Source organism: Chiloscyllium plagiosum, unplaced genomic scaffold, assembly GCF_037043375.1.
Source record: "Chiloscyllium plagiosum isolate Xiang-an unplaced genomic scaffold, Cpla_swu_hap1 HiC_scaffold_5, whole genome shotgun sequence".
Classification (NCBI taxonomy): domain Eukaryota; kingdom Metazoa; phylum Chordata; class Chondrichthyes; order Orectolobiformes; family Hemiscylliidae; genus Chiloscyllium; species Chiloscyllium plagiosum.
The window spans coordinates 31,292,016-31,319,806 of record NW_028270143.1 but is presented as its reverse complement, the minus strand read 5'-3'; the positions used below and the strand labels follow the sequence as shown (position 1 = coordinate 31,319,806).

The 27,791-nt window shown below is 44.7% G+C and overlaps 1 protein-coding gene across 4 annotated transcripts in view; it reads left to right on the top strand.

The window, feature by feature from the left end:
• LOC122550241 (dynein axonemal heavy chain 11-like) overlaps positions 1-27,791 on the top strand; it is a 286,822-nt gene that overhangs the window by 98,430 nt on the left and 160,601 nt on the right. For all 4 annotated transcript variants that reach the window (XM_043690997.2, XM_087987074.1, XM_087987076.1 and 1 more), the window contains 3 exons: positions 16,777-17,010; positions 17,375-17,521; positions 26,858-26,971. In XM_043690997.2, the coding sequence (XP_043546932.2) occupies positions 16,777-17,010; positions 17,375-17,521; positions 26,858-26,971 (495 nt within the window). The remainder of the gene's footprint in view (positions 1-16,776; positions 17,011-17,374; positions 17,522-26,857; positions 26,972-27,791) is intronic.

Here is a 27,791-nt window from a genome sequence, read left to right as displayed (position 1 = left end):
AATCTCAACTCTACATACTGCATATCCTTGATAATCTTTCATCCCCTTGGTAATCAAGAATCACTTTCCTGATGAAGTTAAAAATCACAGCACCAGGTTATAGTCCAACAGGTTTATTTGGAAGCACTAGCTTTCGGAACACTGCTCCTTCTTCAAGTGTTTGTGGAGGATAAGATTGTAAGACACAAAATTTATAGCAAAAGTTAACAGTGTGATGTAACTGAAATTATATATTGAAGAAGTCCTGAATTGATTGTTAAGTCTCTCACCTTTTAGAATGACCATATTGGTTTCAGTTCTTTCATATGTAACTCCCAGAACTTTGTTAAAGTTACATTCTCAAGTGAACTTTACCAGTAAGTGCCAAATAAACCTGTTGGGCTATGACCTGGTGTTGTGTGATTTTTAACTTTGTACACCGCCATCCAACACCGGCGCTCCAAATCATTTCCTGATGAAGTGCTTATGCCCGAAATGTCGACTCTCCTGTTCCTTGGATGCTGTCTGACCTGCTGTGCTTTCCCAGCGCTACCCTTTTCGACTCTGATTCTCCAGTATCTGCACTGTCACTTTCTCCAAGAATCACTGTGGCTTTACCTTAAAAATATGTAAAGATTCTGCACCCACTGCCTTTTGAAGATGGGAATTGCAAAGACCCTCAACCCTCAAAAATGGTTTCATCTCTGTTTTAAATGGGCAACTCCTAATTTTTAAACTATGATCTATGTTTTTGGGTTCTCTCAAAAGAGGAAATGTCCTTTTAACATCCACCCAGTCAAGTCTCCTCAGAATCTTATCTGTTTCAAATAATTAGCCTCTGACTCTTCTAAACTGCAGAGGACATAGACCTAGCCTGTCTAATCTTTCCTCAAAGATAATCTGCCCATTCATTTAATAAACCTTCCAATGCATTGAACATCCTTCTGTTAGTACGGTAACCAGAATGTTACGCAGTACTCCAGTTGCAGCCTTATCAATGCCCTGTATAACTGAAGCATAACTTCCCTCCTCTTGCATTCAGTTCCCCTCACAATAAAACATAATATCCTATGAGCTTTCCTGATTGCTTCCAATCCCTGCACACCAACATTCTATAGTGTATGCACCAGAACTCCCAGATCTCTCCGCATCTCAGAGCTCTGCATCCTCTCACCCTTTACATAATATGCTTTTCATTCTTACTGCCAAAATGGACAATTTGAAATTTTGTACTCCATTTGCCAGAGCTCTGCCCACTTGGTTAACCTATCTATATCCCTTAATTGAGCATCACTTGAAAGAATTACTGAGGGCATGAATGGCACAGATGTGCTCTAGGTTGGGAATGTAATATTCATCCGTGAATGTGACTCAGGTGTTCAGTTGGTGAATGAGCTGGCCAAGACCTGAAGTGCATGTCTGCCAGATGATAGCAGGTGGTAAGAGAATCAGCAAGAGTGAAAAACCTACTTGATGTTGTCCTCACCAACCTCCTTTTACAGATATATAGATCCATACCCGAATTGGTTTGAAAGTCATCAAGGTGCAATCCTGTGAAGATGAAGACCCTTCTTCATGGTGAGGATGCCCATGAGCATGTGGTTTGGCCCTACCACATTGCTGAATTAAAAGGGTTCAGAGTAGATTTAGCAGTTCAAAACATTGTGAGACGTTGTGGACTACAAACAGCAGAACTGTGCTATGGCATCATCTGTAAAAATGACCTGATGGGTTCTTCACTTTCCCATTGACATCAGGAATGTGGGTCCAGCTCTGCCTGTGAGAAATGTAGCAGAGTGAACCCTGACCTTACTAAAAAATGAGATGTCCACCTGGTAAAGTTGCATTACTCCTCTACATGCATGCTAAACAGCAGGAGTAACATTCTGCAGTCCTATTTCATTAGTCATTAGTGGGTTGGACTATTTAACAAGTAACAAAAAGGAGGGTCCATACATATTCCCATCGTCAGTGATAGCAGAGCTAAGCAGATGAGTGTAAATGATGAGACTGGAGCATTTGTGATCATGGTCAAGCAGAAGTGCTGAATGGGTGATCCATCTTGGCCTTCGTCTAAGGTCTGTACCAGTCTGCATCCAATTCCATTCACTTCAAGTCACGAAATATTGTGATTCCTAATAACATCCTGGCAGTAGTAATGAAGCTATGTGCTCTGGAGCCAACTGCTCTAACTATGTGATAAATTGCCTAGTTGCGTCTTATTCACAAAGGACAGCTTATTTCCAATCTGTTCAAATGCAGTCCATCAGTTATTATGTACAGTTATTATGACTGAAACTGTTGATATCAAGTGCTACACCAGAACCACTTGGTTGCAGGATGCATTATAGCCTTGTGTCCAAATAGAATTTTAAAGGGAAGGTGAGAATATTTCAACACTATTATCCCCTTGAGACTGATCACTAAACTTAGTGATCTCGGACTAAGCCCCACTCTCTGCAACTGGATCCTGTTTCCTGACACATAGGCCACGATCAGTGAAGATTGGGGACAATATTTCATCCTCACTAACACTCAACACTAGAGCCCCCCAGGGGTGTGTACTCAGCCCCCTACTGTACTCGCTGTTTACCCATGACTGCGTTGTCAAATACCGGACTAATGCCATTGACAAGTTCGTTGATGACACCACCATAGACGGTCGAATCTCAGATGGCGACAAAGCAGACTACAGACAGGAGGTGGGAGACCTGGAAAAATGGTGCACTGAGAACAACCTGGTTCTCCATGCCAGCAAGACCAAGGAATCATTATTGACTTTCAGCAGGATGTTACTCATGCCCCCTACACATTAAGAGCATAGATGTGGAATGATTGGAGAGTGTCAAGCTCCTGAGAGTGGTCATCAACAACAAGCTTTCTTGGACTCTTCATGTGAATGCATTGGTTACAAAGACCCAACAATGTCTCCTCTTCCTCAGGCAGCTGAGAAAATCTGGCATGATTGCGAATACCTTTGCCAACTTTTAAAGATGCGCCATCGAGAGCATTCTGTCTGAGTGTATCACTACCTGGTATGGCAACTGTACCATTCAAGATCGGAGACGGTTACAGAGCGTGGTGAACTCGGCCCGGACAATCACAAAGGCCAGCTTCCCATCTATAGAATCCATCTACCAGGCCCACTGTCAAGGAAAGGCCGCCAGCATTCTCAAAGATCCATCCACCCTGGCCATGCTTTTCTATAGCCTCTACCACCGGGGAGTAGGTACAGAAGCCTGAACACGTGCAGCAGCGGTTTCGAAACAGTGTCTACCATACCGTTGTTAGAATACTGCCTGTACCTGTCTTTTTGTTTTACATTTTACATTACATTACAGTGTGGAAACAGGCCCTTCGGCCCAACAAGTCCACACCGACCCGCCGGAGCGAAACCCAACCATACCCCTACATTTACCCCTTACCTAACACTACGGGCAATTTAGTATGGCCAATTCACCTGACCCTGCACATCTTTTGGATGGTGGGAGGAAACCGGAGTACCCGGAGGAAACCCACGCAGACACGGGGAGAATGTGCAAACTCCACACAGTCAGTCGCCTGAGGCGGGAATTGAACCCGGGTCTCTGGCACAGTGAGGCAGCAGTGCTAACCACTGTGCCGCCCCGTGTCACTGTTTACCTATTATTTACTTATCTATGCTATTTAACTCTGTGATCTGCCTGTATTGCTCACAAGACAAAGCTTTTCACTGTGCCTCGGTACATGTGACAACAAATTCAATTCAATTCAATTCTTAATGTCAAGGCAGTATTTGACCAAGTATAACAAATCAGTCATCACAGTCCCAAGGTATCATTGCATAACTTTTTCAAGGTAGATATTTTCAGGGATGTTATTACACACCTTTGGAGCAAGTCGGACTTGAACACGTGCCTCCTGCCCCAGAGATTGGGACACTACCACAGTTTTGGAAGATCCTTTAACCATCTCCAGCTACTTCATTGTTGATGTATAATCAGAGGTGGGATGTTCACTGATGATTTCACAGTGTTCATTATTAAGCATGACTCCTCAGATACAGAAGCATGCATATTTCTTTGAAACAATACCTGATCAACATTAAGCTGGGCTGACAAATGGCAAACAACGTTCATGTCACATGGATGCTAAGCAATGACCATGTCTAACAATAGTGTTTAGCTATCTCACCTGGAGTTTCAATGCTATTACTGTTGCTTAATCCCCTGTCAGCAATCTCAAGAGAAACCACTGACCAGATTTAACTGGACCAGATGCATAAATATAGCCGATATAGGTGCAGTTCAGAACCTGAATATGATAGTTACTGATGCATCTTCTAACTCCACAGAATTTGTTGACCATCTATAAGGCACAAGTCAGACGCAATACTGTTCACGTGTCTGAACAAACCTGACTCCATTGACACTCGAGGAGCTTGACATTGTCGAGAGCAATGCAGCTGGCTTTGATATCTGTTCACCACGTTGAACGCCCAGTCCCTTCACCACCAATGCATAGTGACTTCATTGTGTGCCATCTTCAAGATAAATTGCAGTAACTTACAAAAGCTCCTTTAGCTGCTCCTCTCAAACTTGCAACCTACATCACTTCGAAAAACAACAGCAGACAGATGGTAACTTCACTATCTGCAAGTTCCCTGCCAAGTCACGTACCAACCTGACTTGAAACTATGTCACCATTCCTTGGTTATCACCAGATCAAGATCCTGAAACTCCCTCCTGAAAAGTATTGCGTGTAGCCGCACCACATGGATCAAAGTGGTGAAAGTTGGTGACTCATCACCACACATTCCAGAGTCATTGTGGCTTGTTAACACAAAGGAACGTCGATTATCCGAATGACACGAGCGGGGAGTATTTTGTTCAGATAATTGAATGCCAGATAACAACTTGCGATCTTGTTCAAGTAATCCGAAATTCAGATAATCAAATACCGGATAATCAAAGTTAAAAATCACACAACATCAGGTTATAGTCCAACAGGTTTAATTGGAAGCACACTAGCTTTTGGAGCGTCGCTCCTTCATCAGGTGGTAATGGAGGGCTCAATCCTAACACACAGAATTTATAGCAAAAATTTACAGTGTGATGTAACTGAAATTATACATTGAAAAATTGATTGTTTAGCCTTTCATCTGTTAGAATACCATGATCGTTTCACTTCTTTCATGTGTAAATCACAAAACCTTTTTTTAAAAAGTTGCATTCTCGGGTTAGCTGTTAACAATGGTGATAGCTCGACAATATGTTGAAGGTATTGGCCCCCTGTGTTCTCTGTCTATGCCATGATGTTTAGATTGATTCTAATCTAAAAAGTGAGATAACGGAGTTCTACATGAATGCATGCAGTTATTGAGCAAAGTACAATATAGCCCTGCAAGTACAAATTCACCCCACAAAATATATGTGTGCATGTGGGTCTTTGTCTCTGTCTGGGTTGGGGGTTGTGAGTGTGAGAAAGTGTATGTGTGTGTGTGTAGTGAGTGCAGAGTCTGGATTAGTGGTGCTGGAAGAGCACAGCAGTTCAGGCAGCATCCAAGGAGCTTTGAAATCAATGTTTTGGGCAAAAGCCCTTCATCAGGAATAAAGGCAATGAGCCTGAAGCATGGAGAGATAAGCTAGAGGAGGGTGGGGGTGGGGAGAAAGTATCATAGAGTACAATGGGTGAGTGGGGGAGGGGATGAAGGTGATAGGTCAGGGAGGAGAGGGTGGAGTGGATAGGTGGAAAAGGAGATAGGCAGGTAGGACAAGTCCGGTCAAGTCATGGGGACAGTGCTGAGCTGGAAGTTTGGAACTCGGGTGAGGTGGGGGAAGGGGAAATGAGGAAACTGTTGAAGCTTCCTCAGTGAGTGCAGAGTGTCTTACGTCTGTGAGGGGGTGCATGTGACAGTGTGGGAGTGTGGGTGTCTGTAAGGTTGTTTGTGGCTGTCTGTGTATCCGTGTGTATGTGTGTATAGTGCAATGGTGGTCACCTGTAATGTGACATGAACCCAAGGTCCCGGTTGAGGCCCTCCCTATGGGTACTGTACTTAGCTATCAGCCTCTGCTCGGCCACTTTTCTCTGCTTCTCTAGTGTGCTTCCAATTAAACCTGTTGGACTATAACCTGGTGTTGTGTGATTTTTAACTTTGTACACCCCAGCCCAACACCGGCATCTCCAACTCACGGATAATCAAGGTTTCTCTGTAAATGCTGTAGTTGCCATTGACACCAACATCCCATAATTGAAAAGGAAACACAGTAATATACATCTAAGATATACAGAGATGCTTTGTTGCGGAGTTCAGTCTTTTGACCTAAAAAGGTGTCAGAAAGATCTGTGCTAAGCTTAAGTTAACAGAAGCTGGTTGCTATGTTGAAATAAGGATAATGGCAAAGAAATGAAGGCAGACTTGGCTGAAGTGCACTGAGAAAGCATCTTGACAGGATGTTAAAATGGTTGAGAAACAATGGCAAGTGTTTAAGGAAATAATTCATGGCTCACAACGAGGATATATTCCAGAGAGAAAGAGAATAATGCATAAGCCAACCAAAGTTAACCAAGAGGTTAAAGATAGCATCGAATTGAAAGCCAAAACATACTACGAAGCAAAGTTTAGTGGTAAGGCAGAGTGTTGGAAAGTTTTAACATCAATGAAAACAATGGAAAAATAGGGAGAAAATAAAGTTTGAGGGCAAAATTGCAAGTGATATCAAAACTGACAGCAAGAGCTTCTTTAAATATCTAAAAAGGAAGAAGGAAGCCAATGTGTACTTTGAAACCTTCAAGAATGAGGCTGTGAAATAAATAATGGGGAACCAGAAAATGGCAGAGGAGTTGAATAACTACTTTGCATTGGTCTTCTCAGTAAAAGACACTTTGTAGCATTCCAAAATTACTGAATAACCATAGGGTAAAAGGAGGAGAGGAAATAAGTACAATAACTATCACTAGACAAGGCGTTTGATCCAGTATCAGACATTAGGCTACTTTATATGATAAGAGCTCATGGTAGAGGATTGTCTAACTAATAGAAGATGGAGATTTGGGCTAAGGATGGAAACTTGTAATTAGCAGTGTGCCACAGGGATCAGTGCTGGGGCAAAATTATTTTCAACATATATTAATGACCTGGATGAGGTAAGTGAGAGTACCATAGCCAAGTTTGTGGATAATAGAAAATAGGTGAAATACAACTGAGGGTGAAACGAAGAGCCTGCAGAGAAATAAAGACCAGTTAAGTGAGTGGACAAAAGCGTGGCGGATGGAATATAATGTGGGAAATTGTAAGGTTATGCACGTTTGCAGGAAGAATAGAGAAGCTGAATACTATATAAATGTAAACTGGGAAAAACTGGATTCTGTAAATCAGAAACAAGAACCGAAATTTCTGGTTAAGCTCAGCACATTCGTGCAGAGAAATCACAGTTAACGCTTTGGATCAAGTGACACTTCCTCAGAACCGATGGTAGTTCAGAAAGTGTTGTTTTATAGGCAGAAGATAAGGTGAGGGAAGGAGGTTATGTGTAAATGATAGGTGGGGATAGAGCCCAAAGGCAGAGAAGAACAGTTCGACAGACAACGGAGTGGATAACGACCTGGCTCAGAGGGTGAATAGCTATTAATGGGAACGATTAGTGGTTAACAATGGGTTGTGTGTAATCACAAATTATGTGAGAACAAGGCCTGGGGGTTGGGGTAAGGACATGGGAGAGCAGAAACCCAAAAGTTTTTGAACTCAATATTGAGTCCAGAAGGCTGCACGATCCCTAAGTGGAAAATGAGGTGACGTTCTTCCAGCTTGGGCTGAATTTCGCTGGAGAACTGCAGCACGCCTGAGACAGAGATGTTGGCCAGGGAACAGAGTGGTGTGTTGAAGTGACAGGCAACTGGAAGCTCAGGAGAAAGTGAGGATTGCAGATGCAGCCCCTTTTGGCCACCCCCTCATTCCTGATGAAGGAGCTCATGCTCGAAACGTCGACTTGCCTGCTCCTCGGATGCTGCCTGACCGAACTGGAAGCTCAAGGTCTTTTTTTGTGGGCGGCACGGTGGCACAGTGGTTAGCACTGCTGCCTCACAGTGCCAGAGACCCGGGTTCAATTCCCGCCTCAGGCGACTTACTGTGTGGAGTTTGCACGTTCTCCCTGTGTCTGCGTGGGTTTCCTCCGGGTGCTCCGGTTTCCTCCCACAGTCCAAAGATGTGCAGGGTCAGGTGAATTGGCCATGCTAAATTGCCCGTAGTGTTAGGTAAGGGGTAAATGTAGGGGTATGGGTGTGTTTCGCTTCGGCGGGTCGGTGTGGACTTGTTGGGCCAAAGGGCCTGTTTCCACACTGTAATCTAATCTAATCTAAATCTAAGAACATAGGTGCTGTGTGAAACGTTCACCCAGTCACTATGTGAATGGAGAGAAACTGCAGACCATGATGGAACTCTGGAATTTGGGAGTCCTCATTCATGAATCACAAAAAGTGATTTCACAAAAATCACATCCACGTTCAGTGGGTAATCCTGAAGACAAATGGAATATGTTTTTTATTTCAAAGGGAATGCGTATAAAAGTAGAATTGTATTGCTAAAACTGTACATGGTACTAGACAGGTCACAGTTAGGATAATGTGGACAGTTTTGGGTCTTTATCTAAGGAAAGATATGCTGGCATTGGAGACAGTCCAGAGAAGGTTCACTAAGTTGATTCTGGGTATGGAGGGACTGTTTTATGAGGGAAGGTTGAATAGGCTGGGCCTGTACTCATTGGAGTTTAGAAGAATGAGAGGTGACCTCACCAAAACAAATAAGATTTTTAGGGGACTTAACAGAGTGCAGCAGAAATGTTGTTTTCCCTTGTGGGAGAGTTCAAGACCAGAGGGTGTGCACTCACAATAGGGATGGCACGTTTAAGACCGAGGTGAGGTGAAATTTCTCAGAGGATTGTGAATCTGTGGAATTCTTTACTGCCATAGGCCTTTGAGACTGCGCCATTCAAGGCTGAAATAGGCATATTTTTTATTCAGTAATGAAATCAAGGATTATGGGGAAAGGGCAGGAAATTTGAGTTGAAGATTATCAGATCACTTATAGTCTCATTGAATAACAAAGCAGGCTCGATGGGCCGAGGGTCTATTTCTGTTCTTGTGTCTAATGATCTTTAAATATTGTGTATAACGAATGATAGGGTAAAATAGAAATCATAGCTTGTTTTCATGTTCATCAAATGTCGGAAAACATGGAAGTGGCTCCAAAATTCCAAGTGTAAACTCCTGGAGCTGTGCCTCTGGAATTCTCTTGTCAGAAAATTACCTCTTAGATAAGATAATGACTTTAAAATTAAAACTTACATTTCAACTGAGAAAAGAATGATTAAAGAAAAGTTGAATAAGCACAAGGTGGAAAATTAGAATTTTAAACAAATCCTGAACTTAGATCAGTTATTTTCATCTTAAATAATTTATCTGTCCATATCTGAAATCACTGACACTTGTCTTTTAGCTATAGAAACTAAATGTCTCATAACAATATAATGGTGAATTATGTAGGACCTTGCTTAGTGTTTGTATACCTCATTTAATTCATATTAATTGATTTTTAGGCATCTGTTGATTAATTAAACTAGCTACATGTGTAGAAGATTCATTAGATCAACCATTAGATGTGATGTATATATAAAATAAAACCAAACAATGGACATTAAGGTGGTAAAACAAAATCTATAAGTGACTCAGAAATTAAAGGAGAATGGTGCCAAGACACAGTCACATGGCTGTTCAACTTCTGGATTTGTAATCCAGAGACCTGGACTACTGACCTGAAGGGCCTGTGCCCGAAACGTCGAATCTCCTGTTCCCTGGATGCTGCCTGACCTGCTGTGCTGTTCCAGCAATAAAGTTTCAACTTTGATCTCCAGCATCTGCAGACCTCACTTTCTCCTACTGACCTGACAAGGTGAATTCAACTTTCACCATGGCAGTTCAGCGATTTCAGTTCATTGAATAAATCTAGAATTAAAAAGTTAGTATCAGGAATAGTGTTCATGAAAGTATGGAATTCTTGCAAAAAGCCATCTATTTCACCATTGCTATTGGAAGGGAATCTGTAGTTGTCTGCCACTCCGGCCTATGTGTAACTTCAAATCCACAATAATGTAGTGGATGCTTTGACATTTTCATAGCAATTTAGTACAACCGAGTGACTTGATTGGCTATAAAATAAAATCTGGACATATCAGCTGGGATCAAACCTGGCAATTCTCACACAACAGGCCTGGAGTCAGCCAAGTTCATCACGCTTAGTAAAATCTTGGGACTGGGTCAAAATTGGTAGAGTTGTCCATGTTGCAAGATGAGGTTTGGTTCGTTGATAGTAGGTAGTCCACATTATTGTCAGTGAACTTCTAACTTTGTTAACAATATGCAAACGATGGTAAGAGAGGATGTTGGGGTCGCAGATTTGGGTCCCACTGCTATGTAATCTGATTTCATTATGACATAGCTCCTTGTTCACATCCTTAGAAGATATACATTTTGACAAAAGATTTAGTTAACCATTTACTCCACGTCTCCCTAAATTCACTCCTCCCACAAACTTTTAAAATCATTAACCTCTTACAGTTTTCATCTAACTATGACTCTACCCTCCTGTAAGTCTGCTTAGCCTGGGTCATTAATCACCAGTAGTTCACGCTCGTGGAGGCCATGTAGGATATATGTAGTTCTTTGGAAGGTGAACCCACTGGTGGCATGGAATACCAGCATCTCTAGTTCCTGCACATGATACCTGCCATGGCTAAAATGCAATGGCAGTAAAGACCATTTGAGAAAATTTGACTGAATGACCAGACCTCCAGTCCGAAACCTGTTGATCTTCCAGCTGAAGGAGTTGACCCCGACTGAGTGTTGCAGGCTGGCACATTCCTAGGTCCAGGACTACGTGTTGAGGGACGCGCTGAAGCTTGGGGCAGCTGCCACCAAGGCGCGGTGGGGAAAGACCACCGTGTAACATCTGCCTGCCTAAGAAGAACAGGGGGCCCACGCAGTCATTTGGGCTCCGCTGACGCCTCAGCTAAATATATGGATATATGATTGATAAACGTACAGACCTGTATATACAAATGATAAATTCTGATCTCTGTATGCAAAGAAATGGAATGTTTACATATGTATGGCAAGAACAACTGTACAGACCATCAAAATATTTTATGAATAAAGTATATTTTTGAAATAAAACAAATTAGTTAAATTGCAACCAAACACAATCAAAGCTGGCAGCTGAAGACTGTGACTGACTCTTGTCGGTAAGCCACTAAAGTACTTAAGGGCTCTTTTAGTACATCAGCAGGTACAAACTACAGAGCTTCTAGAGTTTAAGGAGTATCACAGAAAAGTAAAAGTTGAGCATTAATTGAAGTTAAAACATTTTAAAATTAAACAAAAGTAGAATAAGTCAAACCACCTAAAAGTGGCTGCTGAACTGAAGGGCCGAGATGTTAATAATAACTCTACATTATCGAGCCTTACAAACTGAGACAAGATGATCATGGAAAATTTTCACCGGTCCTGTTGGAAGGCAGCCATTACTCGAGAAATTTACTGCAATAAGATACATTCCGATTGTGGGAAGTCTCTCCTTTGCGAAAACATTCAAAGTGTGAATTGCTGGTTGAGGAAAACATTCTGCTCTGATAAATTAATGATGATCTTACATTTGAAAAAAAGTCTTGAAAGACAGAACTGCATTCTTCACTTAATTTTGCAGAAGACAATCCTAAAAAAGCAAGCCATCATTAAGGGAAGGGATCAACTTCCAAATGAAGTTGGCTCAGTGGTTAGCACTGCTGCCTCACAGTGGCAGGTTTGATTCCAGCTTTGTGGATTGCATGGAGTTTTCATATTCTCCCCATGCCTGTATAATTTCTTGAAGAAGAATACATGATGAACTGAAATTTGTATTTTGAGGGTCACAGAATCTTCAGCTTCTATTAAGAATATAACAGACATGTCACCAATGGCAGTTGTGACAATCAAAGGATAATTGTCCTAGGACCTAGGAATGTGCCAGTCTGCAACACTCAGTCGGGGTCAACTCCTTCAGCTGGAAGATCAACAGGTTTTGGACTGCCCAGAGAGCGTCCTTCGCCGAGTTGATGATCCTCCAGCCATAGTCTGGTGTGCGTCCCAGGGAACAGACCGTAGAGCACGGAGTCCCGCGTCATGCGCTGCTCGGGACAAACCTCGACAAACACCACTGCATTTCTCTCCAGACTTCTTCTGCGTAGGAACATTCCAGAAGGAGGTGTGTGACAGTCTCGTCCCCCCCGCAGCCGCTTCGAGGGCAGTGTGCGGTACAGCTGAGAGTCCGGGCGTGCATAAAGGATCTCACAGGCAGAGCCCTTCTCACCACCAGCCAAGCCATGTCTTGGTGCTTGTTGGAAAGTGCTGGCGATGAGGCATTCTGCCAAATGGCTTTGACAGTCTGCCCAGGGAACCGCTCGATAGGATCCGCCCTCTCCTTTTCCCGAAGGGTCTCAAGGACACTACGTGCTGACCACTTCCTGATGGACTTGTGGTTAAAGGTATTTTTCTTCATAAACTTCTCCACGAGGGACAGGTGATATGGAACGGTCCAACTACTCGTTCCATGGCAGCGAGGCCAGGCCCATCCTTCGCAACACCGGGGACAGGTAGAACCTCAGTACGTAGTGACACTTGGTGTTTGCGTACCAGGGGTCCACGCACAGCTTGATGCAGCCACACACAAAGGTGACCATCAGGGTGAGGGTGTATTTTTTTCCCCCGTTTCCCAGATCTTTATACATCGAGTCCCTTCGGACCCGGTCCATCTTTGATCTCCATATAAATTGGAAGATGACCCAGGTGACTGCAGCGGCACAGGTTCTGGGAATAGGCCAGATCTGTGCCACATATAACAGCAATGACAGTGCCTCACACCTGATGACCAGGTTTTTTTCCGTGATGGAGAGCGACCGTAGCTTCCATCTGCCCAGTTTCTGCCTCACTTTGTTGATACGCTCCCCCCAAGTCTTGGCGCACGCCCCAGCCCCTCCGAACCAAATACCCAGCACCTTCAGGTGGTCAGTCCTGACAGTGAAGGGGATCGAGGATTGGTCGGCCCAGTTCCCGAAGAGCATGGCCTCGCTCTTGCCTCGATTTACCTTGGCCCCCGAGGCACGTTCGAACTGGTCACATATGCACATCAGTCTGCGCACGGACAGCGGATCCGAGCAGAAAACGGCGACATCATCTATGTACAGAGAGGCCTTAACCTGCAGGCCCCCTCTGCCAGGAATAGTCACCACTCTCAGGCTCGCATCCTTCCTGATGGATTCGGCAAACGGCTCTATGCAGCACACAAACGAGGCAGGAGAGAGAGAGCAGCCCTGACTGACTCCAGATCTGACTGGGAAGCTATCTGATTCCCACCATTGATTGAGACTGCACTGACAATGTTGGTGTAGAGCAGTCTGATCCAATTGCAGATTCCTTCCCCAAAGCCCAATTTGGAGAGAACATCTCTAATATACGTGTGTGATATCCTGTCAAAGGCTTTCTCCTGGTCCAGGTGATGAGGCAGGTGTCCAACCCTCTGTCCTGCATGTAGGCGATCGTATCCCTGAGGAGTGCGAGACTCTCAGCGATCTTCCTGCCCGGTACAGCACAGGTTTGGTCAGGGTGAATCACCGACCCCAGAGCAGACCTGACCCAGTTGGCGATAACCTTTGACAGAATTTTGTAATCCGCATTCAATAGTGAGATTGGTCTCCAATTTCTGATTTCCTCCCTCTCCCCCTTCCGCTTGTAGATGAGGGTGATGATGCCTTTCCCATGGATTCACTCATGGTACCTGCCAGAAGCATACTGACATACACCTCCAGCAGGTCCTGGCCAATCAAGTCCCACAGAGCAGAATAGAGCTCGACCGGTAAGCCGTCGCTTCCGGGAGTTTAATTCTTTTTGAAGGACTCGAGGGCCTTGGTCAGCTCGTCCAGAGATAGCAGCTAGTCCAGCCTCTCGCGTGTTCTGTCATCTAAGACCTCTGTGATAGAGGACAGGAATGACTGGAAGGCCACGCTGTCGGTTGGCTTTGAGTCATACAGACTGGCATAGAAGGATTTTCTGATCCTCATGACATAAGCCTGAGATGACGTTACCGAGCCATCTTCTTCCTTCAGGCTGCTGAGCACGGAGCTTTCTTTGTGCACCTTCTGGAAGAAGAAACGTGAGCATGTCTTGTCCTGCTCCATCGAGTGGACCCTGGACCGGAAGGTTATCTTGGAGGCCTCTGAAGCAAAGAGCAAGGCTTGCTGGCTATCACCTCCTTGAGGTCCTCCATGACATCCACCCCCATCGTCTGCAACAGGAGCAGGTTCTGCATACTTTTCTGGAGCTGGGACAGTTTTCCCCGCCTCTCTCTTGCCTCCTGAACACCTTTGAGAATGAAGAACCTCTTGATGTTCCCTTTTACTGTTTCCCACCAGTCCGCTGGGGACTCAAAGAGGGGCTTCACGGTTCTCCAACCTGTGTGGTCCTTCTTGATCTCCTCAATGTTTCCCGAGGTCAACAGCTTTGTGTTCAGCTTCCACGTTCCCTTACCAGCCCGCTGCTCATCCTGTAGGTGACAGTTGGCCAGCAGGAGGCAGTGGTCAGAGAAGAACACCGGCTTGACGTCGGTGGATCTGATCGAGAGCGTTCGGGACACAAACAGGTAATCTATCCTTGAGTGGATAGACCCGTCTGCCCGTGACCAGGTGTATCTACGCTGCGCTCCGTCTGCAGGGGTGCTGAAGACGTCATGCAGCTTGGCATCTTTTACCGTGTCCATCAGGACTCTGGACATGGTGTCCAGTTTACTGTCCCCCCCGCCGGATCGTCCATCTGCATCAATGATACAGTTGAAGTCTCTGGCCAGAATGACCGGCCTGGACGTAGCCAGCAACTGTGTAAGCTGCTGCAGGACGGCCAACCGTTCACAATTACCCACTGGGGCGTACACATTAATCAGTCTCAGGGTAGCATTCCTGTACATGATGTCGGTTATGGGGAGGTGCCCACCCACCACTTCCTTAACCTCGGAGATGGTGAAGTTGCCTCCTCGCAACAGGATACCCAGGCCGGAGGCGCGGCTATCGTTGCCCCCGACCAAACTGACGGCCATGGGCCCACAAGCTCGACCATCTCCTGTAGCTGCTAAGGTGCGGTATCCCACACTCCTGCAGAAACAGGACGTCGGCTTTAACGTTAGCCAGGAAGGCCATCATAGAAACACATCGCGTAGTCGATTTGATGCTACTCACATTGATGATGGCAATTTTTATCCCCATTTTAACAATTTACGAGGTTACCAGTGTCCATTTGCTGCTGGTCTTGCCTCTCTGGGGTAGCTGTGTGTATCCCCGTGGTGACAACAAACTGCTGGACCCTCCCAGGGCTGAGGTAGCTGTCCGGCTCCACGCTGGAGCCATTTCCCCGCTCTGGTGTCTTCGGGTCAGGCCCAGGGTCCGCGCAGTCCAGTTCTCTGTCCGACAGCGGGGCTGTCACAGGATCTCTGCTCCCAGTTACCTGGAGCTGTGGGCCGGTGGGTACCTCTTGGTTCTCACCGGGTGGGGGGAGGCCTTTACCCATCCCCTCAGAGGGATCGTCTTTTCCTGTTTGGGTGGTGCTGCTCTCCTTTTTCCCTGCGGCGCTCTGTCTCTTCCTCTGGTGACGACCCTCCTTACGCCCGTCCTCACCATCAGAAGAGCTGCCTATATCCTCGTCGTGTAGGTGTCGCTTCCCCGTTCGCTGGGTGGCTTTGGGGGCCTGGCGAGGTTTCCTCTTCCTGCTTTTGACAGTAATCCAATCCTCTGCCTCCCTTGTTCCCTCCTCTTCCATTTCCTCCGTCTGTCTTGAAGGAGCTTGGATCGGCTGCTGCACCTCCCTGCTGTCTGCCGTCTGATCCGCTCCAGCCTGCCCTTCCTTCTGGGTGCCACCAGACACAGTTCCCGTGCTGTTTTGCGGTACCTTGCTGGTCTTCTGCGGTCCACGGCTCATGTTGCCACCTCCGGCCATCTGTGCATAGGTGGCGGCCCCTTGTCTTGGGCAGGCCTTGTACATGTGGTCCGCCTAGATTACAGTTCTTGGCCTCTTTTAACTAATATCAGCTCCTCTTCAGCTTCTGAGAGGTGAGGTTGTTCACTGCACTTAGCCTGAAAGGCTTGATGGTTTACTACATGGATCTAGTGTTGAGTTTACTGGAATCTTGTCAAAATCCCGTTTGCCTGTAATGGGTATTAAGATGCAACTGACAGCAGGGTGTGTCGTGTTTGTCCTTCCTGATAGTGTTCGTGCCTTTATTGTGTTGAGGAATATCCAAGTAATGATGGTTGCTGTTATTGCATGTCGTTAATGGGTTGAGTCAAATAAGCAGGCAAATTTATCTCTCCTCAATCTCCTTTAACAAAGAGGTGAATTTTGTCAAAGGAGACAAAGGAGCTTTCACGAATAATATTGGTCAAGTTGAAGAGCGAAGGAAAATCCAGATCCTCTGCTTCTACTAAATCAGTAGCATGAATGGCAGCAACATTTTCTGACATGCTTTGCTGAAGCATCTAAAATACCCATTTGCACTGTTTATGTTCTTGAACTGAGTGGCTTACTAACTACAGTCCTACTTAATAGCAACGCCAGTGCTTTTCACTGACAAATGACATGATTATTGATTTAATAATCCATTGTCTAGAATTTAAATTATGTTAAAGAGAACAGTGTAAGTTTTCTTTTACAGTTGTATTGAATTACCTTCTCTTTTTGACTGTTTTGTAGCCAGATTTGAAAGATTCCATCAGCCTATTCATGGCTTATATTCACACTAGTGTCAATGAAATGAGCAAACATTACCGCCAGAACGATAAGAGATACAATTACACAACTCCCAAGAGCTTCCTTGAGCAGATCACACTCTACAAAAACTTGTTGCAGAAAAAACAAAAGGAATTAACACAGAAGATGGAACGCCTTCTAAATGGTATCCAGAAACTAAAGACAACAGCATCACAGGTAATCATAACATTCAAGTAAATAATTAGTTGCTACTCGAGCAGATGTGAATCAGAACTGAGTAGCAGTAGTCAGACATTTGTGAAAAAAATAGAGAAATAACCAATAGGAAATTGCTAAGTAATTGGGGAAAGTAAGAATCTGGAATGACTAGCACAGCATTTGATCATGCAACTCAAATGTCTCAAGTGCTTGCCATGCTAGTAACTATTTTTCGTATATGATTTCAATTGACAGGCAAACAGTACTTGTATCACTGAATAGACTGATTATAATTTTGAATAAAACATTCCGGTCTTTGGAAGCAAAATACAAATGTGTTTAGCAGCTATTTATTTGACGTGGGTTTTTTTTTGTTGCTTAGGTGGAAGACTTGAAAAGCAAGCTTGCATCTCAGGAGGTTGAACTGAAGTTTCGAAATCAAGATGCTGAAGCTCTAATAACGAAAATAGGATTTCAGACAGAGAAAGTGAGCCATGAGAAGGCAGTTGTTGATGCAGAAGAGCAAAGGGTCTGTACTTAATCTTTTCCAAGTGTTGCCTATCTTCTAAAGTCATTGGCCCTCAATTTCAGAGTTTAACCTGCTTAATTAATTAGTTAAATTGAAAAATTGAAATGTTCCATGTAAAATTATGATAACTGAAGAAATCATGGACAGGTTCAGATGATCTTTTGGGTGGAAAGTGAGTATTTTGAGGGAAGGGGCATTTTAACATAGAAATGCACAAACTAGGACTAGAAGTTGGCCATTTGGCCTATCAATACTGCTCCACCATTAAATCTAGCAATGGCTGATCTTCTCTGTCAATGTTATGCTTAACACCTTTTGCTTAGAGTCATAGAGATGTACAGCATGGAAACAGACCCTTCAGTCCAACCCGTCCATGCCGACCAGATATCCCAACCCAATCTAGTCCCACCTGCCAGCACCCGGCCCATATCCCTCCAAACCCTTCCTATTCATAGACCCATCCAAATGCCTCTTGCATGTTGCAATTATACCAGCTTCCACCACATCCTCTGGCAGCTCATTTCATACACGTACCATTCTCTGTGTGAAAGAGTTGCCCCTTAGGACTCTTTTATATCTTTTCCCACTCACCCTAAACCTATGCCCTCTAGTTCTGGACTCCCCGACCCCAGGGAAAAGACTTTGCCTATTTATCCTATCCATGCCCCTCATAATTTTGTAAACCTCTATAAGGTCACCCCTCAGCCTCCGACGCTCCAGGGAAAACAGCCCCAGCCTATACAGTCTCTCCCTGTAGCTCAGATCCTCCAACCCTGGCAACATCCTTGTAAATCTTTTCTGAACCCTTTCAAGTTTCACAACATCTTTCCGATAGGAAGGAGACCAGAATTGCACACAATATTCCAACAGTGGCCTAACCAGTGTTCTGTACAGCCGCAACATGACCTCCCAACTCCTGTACTCAATACTCTGACCAATAAAGGAAAGCATACCAAACGCCTTCTTCACTATCCTATCTACCTGTGACTCCACTTTCAAGTAGCTATGAACCTGCACTCCAAGGTCTCTTTGTTCAGCAACACTCCCTAGGACCTTACCATTATGGGTATAAGTCCTGCTAAGATTTGCTTTCCCAAAATGCAGCACCTCGCATTTATCTGAATTAAACTTCATCTGCCATTTCTCAGCCCATTGGCCCATCTGGTCCAGATCCTCTTGTAATCTGAGGTAACCCTCTTCGCTGACCACTACACCTCCAATTTTGGTGTCATCTGCAAACTTACTATCTGTACCTCTTATGTTGTCATCCAAATCATTAATGTAAATTACAAAAAGTAGAGGGCCCAGCACCGATCCTTGTGGCACTCCACTGGTCACAGGCCTCCAGTCTGAAAAACAATCCTCCACCACCACCCTCTGTCTTCTACCTTTGAACCAGTTCTGTATCCAAATGGATAGTTCTCCCTGTATTCCATGAGATCTAACCTTGCTAATCAGTCTCCCATGGAGAACCTTGTCGAATGCCTTACTGAAGTCCATATAGATCACATCTACCCCTCTGCCCTCATCAATTTTCTTTGTTACTTCATCAAAAACTCAATCAAGTTTGTGAGACATGATTTCCCACACACAAAGCCATGTTGACTATCCCGAATCAGTCCTTGCCTTTCCAAATACATGTACATCCTGCCCCTCAGGATTCCTTCCAACAACTTGCCCACCACCAAGGTCAGGCTCACTGGTCTATAGTTCCCTGGCTTGTCCTTACCACCTTTCTTAAACAGTGGCACCACGTTTGCCAACCTCCAGTCTTCCGGCACTTCACCTGTGACTATCGATGATACAAATATCTCAGCAAGACACCCAGCAATCACTTCTCTAGCTTCCCACAGAGTTCTCGGGTACACCTGATCAGGTCCTGGGGATTTATACACCTTTAACCGTTTCAAGACATCCAGCACTTCCTCCTCTGTAATCTGGACATTTTGCAAGATGTCACCATCTATTTTCCTACAGTCTATATCTTCCATATCCTTTTCCACAGTAAATACTGATGCAAGATATTCATTTAGTATCTCCCCCATTTTCTGTGGCTCCACACAAAGGCCGCCTTGCTGATCTTTGAGGGGCCCTATTCTCTCCCTAGTTAGCCTTTTGTCCTTCATATATTTGTAAAACCCCTTTGGATTCTCCTTAATTCAATTTGCCAAAGCTGTCTCATGTCCCCGTTTTGCCCTCCTGATTTCCCTCTTAAGTATGCTCCTACTTTCTTTATACTCTTCTAAGGATTCATTCGAGCTATCTTGTTTGTACCTGACATATGCTTCCTTCTTTTTCTTAACCAAACCCTCAATTTCTTTAAGGAGAAAGTTTGGTCTGCAGATGCTGGAGATCAGAGATGGAAATGTGTTGCTGGAAAAGCACAGCAGGTCAGGCAGCATCTAGGGAACAGGAGAATCGACGTTTCGGGCATTAGCCCTTCTTCAGGAATGAGGAAAGTTGGTCCAGCAGGCTAAGATAAAAGATAGGGAGGAGGGACTTGGGGGAGGGGCGTCAGAAATGTGATAGGTGGAAAGAGGTCAAGGTGAGGGTGATAGGTCAGACTGGGGTGGGGGCGGAGAGGTCGGGAAGAAGATTGCAGGTTAGGAAGGCGGTGCTGAATTTGATGGATTTGACTGAGACAGGCTGGGGGGAGGGGAAATGAGGAAACTGGTGAAATCCGAGTTCATCCCTTGTGGTTGGAGGGTTCCTAGCCGGAAGATGAGGCATTCTTCCTCCAACCGTCATTTCGCTGTGGTCTGACGATGGAGGAGTCCAAAGACCTGCATATCCTTGGTGGAGTGGGAGGGGGAATTGAAATGTTGAGCTACAGGGTGGTTGGGTTGGTTGGTCCGGGTGTCCCAGAGGTGTTCCCTGAAACGCTCCGCAAGTAGGCGGCCTGTCTCCCCAATATAGAGGAGGCCACATCGGGTGCAAAGGATGCAATAGATGATATGTGTGGAGGTACAGGTGAATCTGTGGCGGATATGGAAGTTTCCTTTGGGGCCTTGGAGGGAGGTGAGGGGGGAGGTGTGGGCGCAAGTCTTGCACCTCCTGCGGTTGCAGGGGAAGGTGCCGGGAGTGGAGGTTGGGTAGATGGGGGGTGTGGATCTGACGAGGGAGTCACGGAGGGAGTGGTCTTTACGGAATGCTGATAGGGGAGGGGAGGGAAATATATCCCTGGTGGTGGGGTCCGTTTGGAGGTGGCGGAAATGGCGGCGGATGATGCGCTGTACGTGGAGGTTAGTGGGGTGGTAGGTGAGGACCAGTGGGGTTCTGTCCTGGTGGCGGTTGGAGGGGCGGGGTTCAAGGGCGGAGGATCGGGAAGTGGAAGAGATGCGGTGGAGGGCATCATCGACCACGTCGGGGGGGAAATTGCGGTCCTTGAAGAAGGAGGCCATCTGGGAGTAGCCATGGGCACCCGCATGGGCCCCAGCTATGCCTGCCTCTTCGTAGGATATGTGGAACAATCCATCTTCCGCAACTACACTGGCCCCACCCCCTACCTTTTTCTCCGCTACATTGATGACTGTATCGGCGCCGCCTCGTGCTCCCACGAGGAGGTTGAACAGTTCATCCACTTCACCAACACCTTCCACCCCGACCTCAAATTCACCTGGACAGTCTCAGATTCCTCCCTCCTCTTCCTCGACCTTTCTATTTCTATCTCAGGCGACCGAATCAACACGGACATCTACTACAAACCAACCGACTCCCACAGCTACCTGGACTACACCTCCTCCCATCCTGCCCCCTGTAAAAACGCCATCCCATTCTCCCAATTCCTTCGACTCTGCCGCATCTGCTCCCAGGAGGACCAGTTCCAAAAACGCACAACCCAGATGGCCTCCTTCTTCAAGGACCGCAATTTCCCCCCCGACGTGGTCGACGGTGCCCTCCACCGCATCTCTTCCACTTCCCGATCCTCCGCCCTTGAACCCCGCCCCTCCAACCGCCACCAGGACAGAACCCCACTGGTCCTCACCTACCACCCCACTAACTTCCATGTACAGTGCATCATCCGCCGCCATTTCCGCCACCTCCAAACGGACCCCACCACCAAGGATATATTTCCCTCCCCTCCCCTATCAGCATTCCGTAAAGACCACTCCCTCCGTGACTCCCTCGTCAGATCCACATCCCCCACCAACCCAACCTCCACTCCCGGCACCTTCCCCTGCAACCGCAGGAGGTGCAAGACTTGCGCCCACACCTCCCCCCTCACCTCCCTCCAAGGCCCCAAAGGAAACTTCCATATCCGCCACAGATTCACCTGTACCTCCACACATATCATCTATTGCATCCTTTGCACCCGATGTGGCCTCCTCTATATTGGGGAGACAGGCCGCCTACTTGCGGAGCGTTTCAGGGAACACCTCTGGGACACCCGGACCAACCAACCCAACCACCCTGTAGCTCAACATTTCAATTCCCCCTCCCACTCCACCAAGGATATGCAGGTCTTTGGACTCCTCCATCGTCAGACCGCAGCGAAATGACGGTTGGAGGAAGAACGCCTCATCGTCCGCCTAGGAACCCTCCAACCACAAGGGATGAACTCGGATTTCACCAGTTTCCTCATTTCCCCTCCCCCCAGCCTGTCTCAGTCAAATCCATCAAATTCAGCACCGCCTTCCTAACCTGCAATCTTCTTCCCGACCTCTCCGCCCCCACCCCAGTCTGACCTATCAACCTCACCTTAACCTCACATTTCCGACGCCCCTCCCCCAAGTCCCTCCTCCCTATCTTTTATCTTAGCCTGCTGGACCAACTTTCCTCATTCCTGAAGAAGGGCTAATGCCCGAAACGTCGATTCTCTTGTTCCCTAGATGCTGCCTGACCTGCTGCGCTTTTCCAGCAACACATTTCCACCTCAATTTCTTTAGTCACCCAGCATTTGAGATACACATTCAAAAGTCTGACAGCAGTGGGGGAAAAAAGCTGTTCTCGAATCTGTTCACATGTGTATTCGAACTTTTATATCTTCTGCCGAACAGAAAAGAGTGGAAGAGAATATAACTGAGGTGGCAGAGGTGTTTGATTTGAAAAATAATATTCTCAAATGCTGCCTGGCCGCTGCAGTTCAGGATAGATTTCACAAATTACATTATTGGAAATAAATGGATGGGAGCGGCGTGGTGGCTCAGTGGTTAGCATTGCTGCCTCACAGTACCAGGGTCCTGGGTTCGATTCCCGCCTGTCTGTGTGGAGTTTGCACATTCTCCCCATGTCTGCGTGGGTTTCCTCCGGGTGCTCCAGTTTCCTCCCACAATCCAAAGATGTGCAAGTCAGGTGAATTGGCCATGCTAAATTGCCCACAGTGTTAGGTGCATTAGTCAGGGTAAAAATAGGGTAGGGGAATGGGTTTCAGTGGGTTTCTCTTCGGAGGGGCAGTGTGGACTTGTTGGGCTGAAGAGCCTGTTCCCACACTGTAGATAATCTAATCTAATCTAATCCATTCCCTATAGCTACCAGCCTTCCCTTTCACCCTGACAGGAATATACTTTCTCTGGATTCTTGATTCTGGATTCATTTCTGAATCTATATTGTTCTTAAATATATTCAATGGCTTTGCCTCTACAATCTTCTGTGGTAGAGAATTCCACATGTTCACAACTATCTGAGTGAAGAAATTTGTCCCCATCTCAGTATGAAATGGTCTACCACATTTCCTGAGACCATAACCCCTGCTTTGGAACCAATGTCCAGTAGAAGTACAAATGTTGAATTTATTCTGTCCAGCATTGATAATAATTTTATCCATTATTAGGAGATCTGCTCTCATTCTTGTAAATTCTGTTGAATACAATCCCAATCACACAATCTCTCTTCAAAGAATAAACCTGCCTATCTGGAGTATCAGTCTTGGCTGCACTTCCTCTCTGGAAAGTATGTTTTGTTAGGGAAGGAGACAAAAACTGCACACAATTCTCCGAGTGTGCTCTCACCAAGGTCACGTAGTTACAGTCAAATCCTCTTACAATGAAGGACAACAGGCCATTTGCCGCCTTAACTGTTTGCTGCACCTGCATGCTTGTTCATAATGATCAGTGTACAAGGACTTTCATACATCAACCTTCCCAATCTATCACCATTTAAGTTATACCTTGCCATTTCGTTTTTCGTACTGAAGTGAACAACTTTGCATTTATCTACATTATACTGTATCTACCTTGTATTTTCTTGTTTACTCAACTTGTCCAAAACAACCTGAAGCTTCTCTATATCCTCCTCACCATTCACCTTTTCGATTAGTTATATATTATTTGTAAACTTGGAAAGGTTATACGCAATTCCTTAATCCAAAACTATTAATTTTTTGTTTCGTGTATAGCTGGGGACCAAGTACTGATACCTGGGATATCCCACTTTTCACTCTGAAAGCAAGATATTTATTCCTACTCTCCCACTTCTTCCTAATCTGTCTTTCCTACCTGCTAACCAATTTAATTCATGCCCCATATATTTCCAGCAGTTCCTGTGCTTTGATTTTCCACATTAAACTCCATCTCATGCTGAGGATCTTTCACTTCATTTTTTTTCTCAGCTGTAGCTTTGACAGTTGCAATGGGAGGTCATGCAAAAGAGATTGCTCCAACTATCTCTTGGCAGGTCTACGTTGGGGAAATACATGAGATTGTAGCAGGTAGACATTTGTTGCTTGATAACTGGTGTTACATTGGATATCTACAAGATTTCATGGATTTCTGTACAGGCTCATCAACCACATCAACAGATGATATCTCTTGTCTCCAAACATCTTTGTCACCCTCTTTGACTACCTAGTAATGCTGGTCCCTGAAATTTGTGTTCTAACTATAATTTGTCATGTAGCAATCCTGTCTTACTGCTAAAATAATTGTTGTTGATTAAAAATTGTTTTAAAAGTAATCATGCAGGAAATATAGCCAGAAAACCTTTTTCTTCTCAACAGGTTTCGATTATGTATTTGCAAATGAACAAGGCATGGTGGCTCAGTGGTTAGCACTGCTGCCTCACAGCGCCAGGGACCCAGGTTCGATTCCAGCCTCGGGTGCAAACTCCACACAGACATTCTCCCCGTGTCTGTGTGGGTTTCCTCCGGGTGCTTCGATTTCCTCTCACAGCTCAAAGATGCACAGGTTAGGTGAATTGGTCATGCTAAATTGCCTGTAGAGTTAGGTGCATTAGTTAGGGGGAATGGGTCTGGGTGGGTTACTCTTCAGAGGGTCGGTGTGGACTAGTTGGGCTGAAGGGCCTGTTTCCATACTGTAGGGAATCTAATCTAAAAAACATTTCTTTTAAATGCATAGGAATTGTTTATTCCCAATCTTCACCATATTGTAGTAGTAGATAAGTGCAGCATTGAATGATCACTGTACATAAAACCTAACTTTCCATTCAACTGACATTATGGGGCTGCAAGTTGCATGCATGCATTAGGCCACCATCAATTGCAGACAGCAGAGACTCTGGATGCTGATGCTTTATTCGATAGGTGAAAATAGAACCAAAGAAAATACAGTTCCACTTGGCAGGGCAGTATTGTCCTCGATAGACTGTGTATCTCAAGAGGTGGGAATAAAATCCAAGGTTATTGGGGTCAAGGTGGCCTTTATATATGTTTAATCTGAGAGTAATTCAGAGGAAAGTTACATGTGTTATGCTCCACTGTGGTAGTGCGCAGTAAATTGAGAGGCACTATTCCCAGAGTTGTACTAAATGTTTTTTTAATGTTACACAGCACCCAATGCACCTCACTTTCAGATTGAATATATGGACCACATTTGTGTAGTGGCACAGAACACTTATTACACATGTGCATGCACACACACCCCTGCCTATTATGGTGTCCCTCTCTATTGCACTGTAACAACGGCCTCATGGAGTCATAGAGTTATACAGATTGGCAACAAACTGTTCATGTCAACTTATTCATGCCAAGAAAGTGTCCAACACTAAACTAGTCCCATTTGCCTGTGTTTGGCTCATTTCTCTCTCAACCTTTCCTGTTCATGCATCTGTTTAAATGTTTTCCAAATGGTGTAACTTTACCAGCATCTACCACTTCCTCTGACAGTTCATTCAACATACGTGTAAAGGTTTCCCCTCAAGACCCTTATAAATCTTTCTCTTCTCAGCTTAAAAATATGTCCCCTAGTTTTGAACTTAGGGGAATGACTTTTGCTATTCATCTGATCTATACTGCTCATGATTTTATAAACCACTATACAGTTAGATCCCTTGTGGATGCAGCAGAATTCTTCAGTTTCTTCTCATGATGTTCAAGAAGCATGATTTGACAGATTGAAAGGTTACCAGCACAGCTCCTGCTGTCAGTTTGCATATTTTCAATTTCACCATCTATGAAGAAAAGTACAGGAAGTGTGATGATCCCATGTGATATTACCAGACAAATCAATTACAGGTTGAAATCCTGGCTTGATAGATCGTGTTTTGTTTCGGTTTTCATGAGGTGATCCCTCACTGGTTTTGTTTTCACAATAAAACTGAAATTTAGTAAACACAGTAGAAGTGGAATATCCCACTAATCGCAGAACACTCCTTTACAAGTTCTGAACAAAACAATCTCTAAAACAGAACCCAAAAACACCCCTTTTACAGTACTCAAATAGTTTCCTAATACCCAATAGGCACAAGTTAAGTACAATTCTAGCACCTAGATTGGAAACACAGATAGTTTCTTCCTGGAGATAGCACACACCAGACCTTAAACCTTAAACTTCAATAAATCTCTTCAGAATTTTATCCCAACATTTTCTGATTTGGGATTAGTGATCCTTTGCTCTGAGCTAGCCTATTTTCCTCGATTCTCCTCTTTTCAAGAGCACTGCTCTAAACAAACAATTCCATCCAAAGCTGACATTGAGCTGTCCAAAACAAAATTAAACAGAGAAAAAAAACTCAATCTGTGAGTGTTTCCCTTAGTTAAGAATAAGTCTAGAATTTTCTACCAGAATTGTAAAAATGTAAAGGCAAATAAAAATCCAACAGTTCTGCAAAAGTAGAGCACTGAAACAGTCTTAGCAAAGGACAATGGCTATAGAAATACTTACAAATTAATTAGCTTTAATCCAAATTCCATGTCAAAATCCAAAATTTAAGATGTGATTAAAATATAAAATCTCAAATGCTGCAGAGAAGTGTCAAAGGAAAAGAAGCACCACAGCTTTAAGACTGACTTGGAAATGAAAATGAGATCTAATGGAGAAAATGTAAACTTAGTCTGAGTAAATTAAAAATGCACTCAAAAACAAGAATTTGCCTTCACTGGTGCTATCCCTCACAAAGACAATACTACTGAAGGAACATTAAATATACTATTCCTCTCTTTAGGTAGCGGCAATACAGGCAGAAGTGGCTTTGAAGAAGAAAGAGTGTGAAGACAAACTTATCAAAGCTGAACCTGCTCTAGTGGCTGCAACTGCTGCGCTGAATACCCTAAATAAGGTATGGTCACATTTAGCAGCATTACATTAGCATATGATGCTCTTTCAACCCGAGGACATACATTCAATAAGTCTCAAAAATTGTTGGATCTGTGTGGCCCTTTGCTTTCTTATTTCCATCACTGCTGCAATGTCTGGTTATTCAGTTTTTGAGCATTTAGGTGGAGTGTGTAGTTTGGTGTGGGGATCCTTTACCATGACGGTTAGAATAATTAGGACAAAATTTGGGGGACTGGTTCCACCACCTCTCCATCCTTTTTGCTTCCTGCTGGAAAATTTGGTTTAAAATGGATTCAGCATGTGGCCTGTATCACCAAGAATAACAGAATGGCATTGTCAGAGGAGCATCCCTCCAAGTCTCAAATCATCCCGACCGGGACAATAAACGATTTGTTCAAAACATTGGGTTTGATGAAGGACCAATGCACTCAAAGCATTAACTTTGTTTATTATTCAACAGATGCTGTGTTTCCCCAGCACACTCAGTTTTTGTTTCAGATTTTCAGCATCTGCAATACTTAATGTTTATAATAGATGCTATTCCTCCCCCCCCCCCTCCGAGGAATTGAAATCATGGAATTTCCTACCCAGCATCAGTGCAAGTGCCTCCACTATAAGAAATGCAGCAGTTCAGAACCAGGGTCATCTACCATTTTGTCAGGGCAATTAGAGATGAATAAATCTGGGCTTGCCAACTTCACTCATATCCTGAGAAAACTAGTAAAAAAAATACATTAATATCTTTTGTGGAAAATTGAGATATTCATACACAGTAGTTTTTATGCTGTCACAGTGCAGTGTTGATCTCTTGTGGACTTAGA